Below are 9,214 nucleotides of genomic sequence, written 5' to 3'. Positions count from 1 at the left end.
CCGGGCCGGGCCGGGCCGTGCAGCCGCTCGGCGCGGGATGCGCGGCCCCTGCGCTCCGCGGCCCCTGCGCTCCGCGCGGCGCGGGCGGGCGGGCGCACCTGGGCGGTGCGGCGCGCGCGGGGCGGGGCCGCCTGACAGTGAGTGGCAGCGCGGCGCGGGCCAATGGCGGCGCGCGGGAGCGGGAGCCGGGCGGGCGGGGCCGGGCGGCGCGCGGGGGCTGCGCGGCGGAGCGTGTGCAGCGGCGCGCGGGGCCGCGGCCGGTGTCGGTGCGAGCCGGGAGAGAGACCCTGCGGGGGGCGGCGGGGAAGATACGGATCCAGATCCCGATCCAGTGCGGCGGCCGCGGCCCTGGTGGTAGCGGCGGCGGGAGGAGCCGGAGCGGCGCGCCGTGGAGGAAGGAAGCGCAGGGCTGGCCGCTGCGTGTGCAACCTGGCTGTTCCTGCTGCCCGCGTCCACTCGCGGCTTTTCCTGCCGGCGCTGCCTGACAGCCGCCCGCCGCGGGTGTTGTCGCCGGGGTCTTCGGCCGGCGGGGAAGAGCGAGCCGTCCTGCACAGCCCGGAGGCGTGATTGAAAGCGAGCAATAATTAACTGGAGGAGGAAGAGGAGGACGGGGGTGGAGGAAGACGAAGGAGGAAGGCACCGCGCGGCAGAGCCCAGCCGAGCCAGCGAGCGGCGGCGGGACGCGGCAACTTCGGCCGCAGCGGAGGAGCCGGAGCCGTGACCGTAGCGGCCGCCGCCGCCTCAGCCCGCGCCTGCCCTGCCCGAGGGGGGAGAGCCTCGCCGCCTCCCCGGCCGCCGGACATGTCGGAGCATAAGGCCGTTGATCCCAAGTTATCGACGACGGACAGGGTGGTGAAAGGTGGGTGCTGCGCCCCCGCCGCCCTTTCGGCCGGGTCCTCCCGCCGTGCCCCCGGCTGGGGTCGCGTCCGTCCCTCCTTCTCCGCGCCGGGCAGGTACCGCGGGGCTGCCGGCGGCACGGCCGCTGGGAGCAGTGGGCTTGGCCCGGGGGCTTTCGCCGGGCCCCAGTGGAGGGTTTGCGGCTTCCCTCGCCTGCCTGCCCGGCGCTACATTGCAGCATTTCCCCCCCTTCCTCCCCCCGCCGCCTCCCCCCCTCCGCCTTGAAGGCGCTGCACAGGGCTGGCGTGAGAGAGAGGGGGAGCCCCAGCTTCCTCCCCCGCCCCGGTGCCTGGGGGAGAGGAGGGCAGGGCTCGGCCTCCTCCCCCAGCCCGCCTGCTCCTCTGGGCACCCCCCATTTCTCCTTCTTCTCCGGACTGCGCTCCCCGGAGCCCCCCCGCAGGCTGCGCCGCCGCCGCCGCTTGTCATTGCCGTTCTGCTCCTCGCATGCAGCAAGGATGCCTGGAAACCTCCCCGTGCCAGCAGCCGGGGCTCCGCTCCCACACCGAGCGCCGCTGCTGGGCTCCCCAGTGCCCCGCTCCCGCAGGGCCGCCCCCGCGGCACCCGCGGCGGGGATGCCGGGTGCGGGGGGGCGGGCCGTGGGCGCGGGCCGCGGGCGCTGTGGGAGGCGGCGAAGGCTGCTTCCTCCTCCTTCTCCTCCTTCTCCTCCTTCTCCTCCTTCTCCTCCATCGCCGTCTCTTGCTGACGGCCCGGCCTGCCTGGATGTGAAGTTATCCAGCGGGCGTACCGTGGCCGTGCTCCCGCGTGTGCGTGCAGATGTGCGTGAGGGTGCTCGGCACAAACACGTATCGGCTCCATGATTTTTGCTCTGTTTCGGAGGTATTCGTGTGCTGCCAGCCTCGGCCGTATAAACAGATTAGAGTTTGGGTTAACAACACATTGTGCCCCGTAGTATAGACCAAGGTTTTATTTACTGGGGTGATGCCTGATGTAAATTGCACATGTGCATTTCTCAGTGTGTAGGAAGTGCACGTGTATTTAATGGTCTGGGGTTTTTTGTTTGTTTTTTTGTTTGTTTCTTTCCGCACTGGGCACACAGCCAAGTGTACCCAGCTCTAGTGTATTTCACCCAGTTAGGTTATAACCCGTATGCTACAGTGGACAGCACAAATCCTAGGTGCAGCATGCATCTGTCCAGACCCTGGGAAGCTAGAAATGGAAATGGCCTTTAAATATGTGCACTTCTGTATTTACATGAGTGTATGCCAAAATTAAACGCTCAGTGTAAATATTATTTGGAAAGATGTGTTATTTATGGTTTTGTGTTTATATTTACGCTTACCTTCTTATGTCTTTTCCCCTCTTACTTCATTTTATGCCCCTCCAAAGCAAATTGTAGATATTCTGATAGTGTAAGAAACATAATTGCAAGAATTTCAAAAAAATTACTTATAAGTTTACCTTTATCTTGTAATATCTGGAATATTTGCGATTTAAGTTTCGGTCTGTTATATCACGCCAAGAGTAGGCTTTACTCATCTCCTGTAGAAACAACAAACGACCATCCTGTTAGGAAAACTTCATTATTATGGTGTGTCTCATTTTTTTTATTTCCTTAATCTTCTTGGTCCTAATACTTGGCCAAATGTCCTGATCTTTGCTGTGGCAGCACTTCCTTTGGCTTAAGACAATGTTTGTCATGAATAGGAATTATTTCAGTATTTGCAAAACCTTCAGTGGTTTCAGCTCATCTAAATGTGTTTTGTCAGCAATTGCCCCTTGCATTTTTCACACACGTAAATGTCTCAAACATCTAAACCTGCTATCTTTAAGAAAACTTAGCAGTATGTATAGTTAAATATTTTTATAGTGCAACACAAAGAGAAATCCACTTGGTTACACTGAGATCAGGTCTTGAACAAAAAGAGCGTCGATGCTGCTTGGGTGTCCATTGCCCCTGCTAACTGTTGATCTCATAATGTCAGTGTTTCAATGTAGATCGGAAGATCTGCTTAACTGGTTCAGTCCTCTATTAAATATTGAAATCCTTTTAAGGTCTTAAAATAGCATCTGAAGAGTGCAGTACACAGTAAACTGATTGTTAATAGGATTAGTCTTTGCTGCATCATAGGCACTTCACACTGCCTTCATATGGGCATTAAGGAAATCAAGAAAACAACCGGTGGTAAGAGAGGAAAGATCACTGTTGTTTCTGTCATATAGGACATGATTTGTACCCTCTTGAGATGAACAACTGAAATGGGCTTGCTGTGTTAAATTAATAAAGAATAATTAAAAACGTATTTTTGTGAGCACCTTTATAAGTAGTTGAAGTCTTGTTATTTTGGTGAGAAACCGACTATCAAAGGTATAACCTGAGAAACCAAGTTAGTTAAGTTCTTCTAAGTTATTTTATCATATAAAACCTTACTTGAAAAGGAAATGCTTTTAACATGGATGTAGTCTCTGGATTAAATTTTTCCCTCTGCTTGCCTGTGTGGGATTTTTTTGGTTTGTTTTTATTACATTTTGTTGATTTTTAAATTTATTTTAAAACCCCTTCTGTTGCTGGTGTGTGATAGGAGATGTCTCCTTCTAACAGTAACTCTGGGCTAGCTGGTGAAAATCCTAGCTTGGCACTGTTATGTAACAGTGGGACGGGCTTGGGGGGATTACAGTTCCAGCAGCTTGTGGCTGAGAGCTGCTTCTTCAGGGAGTTGCTGTGGGTTTGGGTCTTTTTTTTTTTTTTTTCGCTTTTCATGCTTAAAAAGCTCAAATATATGGAGAAGTGGAGTATTTCCATTGGCGAGGATTTTATCTCACACTCATTTTGCTTTGCTTTTTTGAATTGTCTGAATTGTATTTAAACTGATTTGGTTCAAAAATAAAACATGCTTTTGGGATAAGGGGAAAAAGGCTTGGGAGCCCCTAATGTCTTTAATGTCCTGGTCTTTGTTATGCAGATCTTACACTGTCACACAGTGAGCAGTGTAAAGAAGAAATTCAAGTTTGTGTATAATGTCAAGTTTTCGGAAGCAAATTAATTCCTGTTAAAGCTGACAAAACCATCTGTTTTGTTGAGCTAAAGGAAAAAGTAAAATTAATCTAGAGAATGTAGTTACGGTTTGAGGGGTACTTTCAATTTACCCTGGTACTCTCCTTGAGAGAGTATGTATGCTGTGATGCAAATTACACAATTCACCTTTACTCTCTGGATTTTGTCATGCTGTAGAGGAGCAACACTTTGGTCTGTTAACTGCAAATAGGATAAACCATATGTTCAGGTGCATTCAGGTGTTTGTGGGGTCAAGGCTCAGGACAGCATACTGTTGTGGGAGGTGGTGACTTGATGTACTTAACGAATTGAAATTCCTTGCCTTTTTGTTTAGTGGTGTGGTGCAGCTTTCACTTGAACAGAGCTGTCTTAAAAGTTCTTGTTCTTCTTCAGGACTGAGGAAGGTACTGCTTATCCATGCTGCTTCTAACTGCTGAGACTTGCCAGCCAGAGCGTGGGCTTGGTTGTTCTTGTGAAGGTAGGAGTACCTGTCCAGGAAAAACTGGACTGAGGATGGTAGCTCATTCCACATGGCTCAGCTGCCTGATGTCAACAGCTTTTGCTCACTACTGACATTAGCAAGATTTGAACCCCACCTATGGGGAAAGGAAGGCCATGTATCGTGTTACTTGACCTCCTCAAAGTATTTAGTGTTGCATTAGTGCCTCTGAGGAATACTGCTCTGAAGCAGAGTAATCTTAAATAAAAACTTTGAAAGTCAACTGGAGTAGTTGGACAAAAAAGTGAAGTCAGTATTTCTTGGAAATCTTGTGGTTAGTTAGGTACAATAATTGTTTTGATTTTTTCTGGGCAGGTAAAATGATTGTATGCTTTTGTGTGGACTTCTTGTTTGTTTGGTGCTTTTTTCATAGAAGTGAAGTTTTAATTAAATAATTCCATCTCAGCTGTTTAGAAGGGCTGCAACTTGTGATCCTTGGTGTTGGCAGTCTCCTTTCCTCTTGGGCATTGCATGGGGAGGTGTACACAGTTATATCAGCAATTGACAACACAGTAAAACCAGACACAGGTCTCTGCTGTCTCTGAGTTTCAAACTGTCATTGTTAATGCTCTCCTAAAGTGCAGGTTGACAGTTGTTTGTAATGTAATATGAATGCCAGCTCATGATCGATATGTCACCATCAGTGTTAATTTCAGATTTGTGAGAGGTAAAATTGCTGTCAGTAGTAGAAATTCTAAACTTCATTGCTAATTCCCGTTAGTCCAGGGAAACTTGTGTGTAGCCACCAAATGCTTGTGCTCCAGGCTGGAATCCAGCATTGGTGAATTGCAGAAGCCTGCCTCTGTCTTCCTCTGAATCAGGTTCAATTTTTCCAGCATAGATGTGTCCTGCAAGTGCTTCAGTGGTTTTTGAGTAATTGTGTTGACCTGAGTGTCTTTAATGTTGGTGTATTTCATATATATTTTGCTGTAAATCTGAGTATTGGTAATTTATGACAAGGACATGGGTTACTTTGAAGTGTTTTAACTGTCTAATACAGTAGAGTAAATGGGGATGTGTCTGTCTTTTGAGGGTGCTGAAGATTGTGTCTACCTGAGCCTCATGAGGAAAAAGAAGGAATTGCTTTGTAGCTGTTCCTGTTGGCATAGGAGAGCTGACTTCACTTTACTTTGAATTAATTTATTGTTGTAGCACTTAGGAATATGCTTGCTTGCTCTGAAGAAGCCTGCATCTGAGTTTAAGGTGTGTTATTAACTAGAGAATACACCCACAGCTATGCCAGAAAGGTGGCACTTGTACAGCTGGGGATTACCTGCTCTCCCCTATCCACTCTTACCTTCATTTGAAGGAACAGGTGTACATCCACCTCAGTTTTAGTAACTCTGTAGTTGCAAATCTCCTGGTACATTTATCAAACAAGCTGTGTGAGGGGTACCCGAGAGCAGAAAACAACTGAGTGTACTTGGAGAGATATTATGGTTGTTTAGGAAAGACAACAAGGTTGCTGCGTTATGATTTTTATATATGTAACCAATTTGTTCTACCTCATGTCAAAACTAAGTCGATACTTGTAAGACCAATAGATTTTATGAACTGGGTGACACTTATGTGTTGCAGTCTTTGTATGTTTTATATTATGTAAACCTGTAGGTGTGTAACACTCATGAGGGATTATGAATGGTACTGAGAAACTGAAACAAAACCAAAGTACAGTCTTTGATGACTATGTGTTATAAAGCTGGTGATTTGTTTAGATTTATGAACTCACTGAGTCTCTTAGTCATTAAGATAATTTTGTAAATAAGCCCTTCAGTGAAACAAGTCTTTTGCTGTATAGGCATAGGGGGAAAATTGCGCACATGCTGAAGGGTGCCTTTCTTACATAGTTATTGCTGCTCTGCATAGGTGGGAGGCTTTTCTCATGCTCTGTATGATGAGCGTGGCATGCTGAGTTGTAGGGCTGATATGATGCGAGGCACAAAATTGCCTTGTGTGTTAGAAAGCTTTTGTATGCTTTTGAATTCCACATTGGCTAAAGCTGTCTACTCTTGCCTGCTCTTTTTGACTGAGCCTCTCTAGGGAGCTGGTGCTTTTAATACCACTGGTGGTGGTAATCTTGAAAGAGGAGTCCATACTGGATGATATCAGCATTTAACTTAATTGGAAAATGTGAGCCAGTTGAGGTCATTTTCCATAGGGGGATGTTGTAGAGAACAGTTGTTTTCTCTCTGCTATCCATTCTCAAATTGAATGGTATTTACTTCCATCACATGTAGCCCACTTAAAAATGATCGTTTTTGCATGGATATGCTTGCATTTCAGTGCAGGTTGTGGCAGTAAGATCAAGTGCAAAGTATATTTACCTTTGGTTATATAACTTGATACTTTAAATTATCTTTTTGTAGTTCTAGACTTCTAGAACTTAGCACAGCGTTTTTTGTTTGGTATTCCTAAAGGGATTTTCTATCAAATGTAATTTTGGGTAATGTCAATAAATAAGTGCCCATAGCTTGGATACTCCCAACTCATCTTTTCCTATTTTTTTTTTCCAGTTTCTTCTGTTTTGCTGAGTGGCTCTTACTTGCAGTACAAAAGCAGGACTATAAGTCAAATTTTGTACTCCATTTAAATGTGAATATTAATTTATCTTAGGCTTCTCAGTGGTGTTGAAGCAGCATATAGTGGGGATTAGTTTCTTCTTTATAGCTTCAAGGAATGTGGAAAAAAGTACTTCTTCCTTAAGGGTATTTTAAGGTGGAGAGATACTGCTTAACACTTACTGTAAGCATGCCATGAAAGAAGCCACAAGTTTCTGAAGTAAAAGCCACTTCAAATCATCTTCATGAAAAGGTGCCTTCTTATATTCTTTTGTATGTGGTTTCATGAATCAAATACAGGCTATGATTTCACAATGGTTCTTCAGCTGAACACTGAACTGAAATAATTTCCTCTTCTGATAATCAGTCATTTACCTTGACTTTCCCCATAGAAGATAATTTTATGTCTACTCAGTAATGGGGGAAAGTATCATCCCAGTTTTGAAAACCATTATACTGCATGTGCAGCCTAAGTATGTATGTTCACCTAAGTGTGTGGCTCACTGAGGGGTCTGCCACTGTAGATTGAGCTGTATGATTGCTGGAGGTAGTACTCCATGTTCATGTTTACTGTTTTCCTGTAATTACTGAATGAAGAAAGAGACCAGAGATCATATGTGGAAAAATGACAATAAGTGGAGACAGTAAGTGGTATGATGGTAGGTCATTCTTTTAAAGGTAAAAATTGGAACTAATTCCTACCCTATTTACTCTTCCTTCAGAAAAGCTGCCACTGTTGAAATAACACCTCCAGAGTAGTACCTCCTTGACAGTCATCTGTGTGTGTTTTAAACTGACTGATACCTCTATTTATCTGAGAGCTTAGGCATGGTAACGTTGAAACGGCAACACTGCTGTATGAGGAGAACGTGACTGTCTTATTTAAGGTTGATTTAGGATGCCAACATCATCTCCAGCTAGTTTCCAGCTAACGCCATTTATGTTTGGAGCTGGAGAGGAAAAGAAGCAGAGTGGAAAGGCACCACACATTAAAAATGGTGGTTTTAATTAGAAGCTAGTTCTTGTGTGTCTGGGGGTGCGTGTGTCTAAGGTGTAGATGGCATCATTTCACTTTAGGCTGTATTTAACCAGTTTTTGAAAACATGTCATTTGAAACTTGCCTATCACTCAAACTTCTTTCTACTTGTAATTAAAAGCTGTGCTGAACTTCTGTTGCAGCTCCTTTTTCTTCTCAGCAAATTGAGTTTTTAATGCTTTCTCCCTCTCATGTTTCAAAATGCCCTTTCTTTTCCTGTCCGTTCCTGCCCTGCATTTTTGCAAACTCTTCTCTCCTTATTGCTCTTACACTTCCTTGCTAATTGCTAAATATGATGATCAGCCTAAGAGCTGCCTGGTAGATTTGGGTGATTTGGGTGCATGTATTTAATGCAAGAGGTTCATGGAACACCATGTCTTTGCTTTTGGTGCATCTGTAGGTGCCTGGGGAAGCCCATGAGAATAGGGGAAGTATATTCTGCCTCTTCTCAGACTTCTCTTGTAACTCTGCAGCCCGCTGCTGACTGTAGCTTTCTTTTCAGTGAATAGCTCCACTGTCGGTGTGCTGTTCAAGCTCTTCCCAGCTTGTCACAGAAGGATGTCTCTATTCTGCAGCTCAGCTGCTGCTTGCAGGTTTCTTGGTGGTTATGTTGAACATTCATAGTGTGACTGGTAGTTTGAACTCATGTAGTTTGCAAAAAGCTTTAAGAGCTTTTATGGACAGCGTGTTTTTTCGTTAACTTGAAAGGGAGGTGGTATGGGCCCTCGTGCTTTGGTGTTTTTGTAAACAGACATGGAAGTTAGTTAGCAATGAAAGGTAATGTTTGGTGAAGTTGGTAATACTTGAGAAAAATCCTGAGGTTTACCACAAATGAGTGAATTTTAAAACCCCCACTTTAGGCTTAGAAGGTGCAGAACCTAGTCTGTAATTGAGACTGTACCAAACCTTTGTGGAAAAGAAAGGGAAAAACTATACTAAAAATATAAATCTTTGTATAAAATCTTTGAAAAACGGAGTAGCTCTATTTTCATCTTTCAGATAGGCATATCTGGCTTAATAAAATCAAGCTTTCAAAATCAAAAAGTGCTGTAATGGGGTTAAACATGTACTGATGGAGACAGGTATTGGTATGACAGTATTCTGTCCAATATTCTTTTTCTCCACCCCGTCTTTTAGAGGCATTTGGCTGAGGCATTTTATTGCATCAGATTCCTGTCAGCCGAAATACTTTGAATTATCTTGACTGCTGC

The 9,214-nt window shown here is 45.6% G+C and overlaps 1 protein-coding gene across 3 annotated transcripts in view; it reads left to right on the top strand.

The window, feature by feature from the left end:
• The first annotated feature begins 218 nt into the window (after positions 1-218).
• Positions 219-9,214, top strand: part of PPP3CA (protein phosphatase 3 catalytic subunit alpha) — a 177,272-nt gene continuing 168,276 nt past the window's right edge. For 2 of the 3 annotated variants that reach the window (XM_048303072.1, XM_048303070.1), the window contains exon 1: positions 4,313-4,388. In XM_048303072.1, coding sequence (XP_048159029.1) covers positions 4,328-4,388 — 61 coding nt within the window. In that variant the 5' untranslated portion in view covers positions 4,313-4,327. Of the gene's footprint in view, positions 860-4,312; positions 4,389-9,214 lie in introns of those variants that run through there. The other variant, XM_048303071.1, reaches the window with a different exon arrangement.

This window comes from Corvus hawaiiensis, chromosome 5, assembly GCF_020740725.1.
Source record: "Corvus hawaiiensis isolate bCorHaw1 chromosome 5, bCorHaw1.pri.cur, whole genome shotgun sequence".
Lineage (NCBI taxonomy): Eukaryota > Metazoa > Chordata > Aves > Passeriformes > Corvidae > Corvus > Corvus hawaiiensis.
Note: the sequence above shows the minus strand (reverse complement) of the source record. Positions and strands in the feature narration are given on the sequence as shown.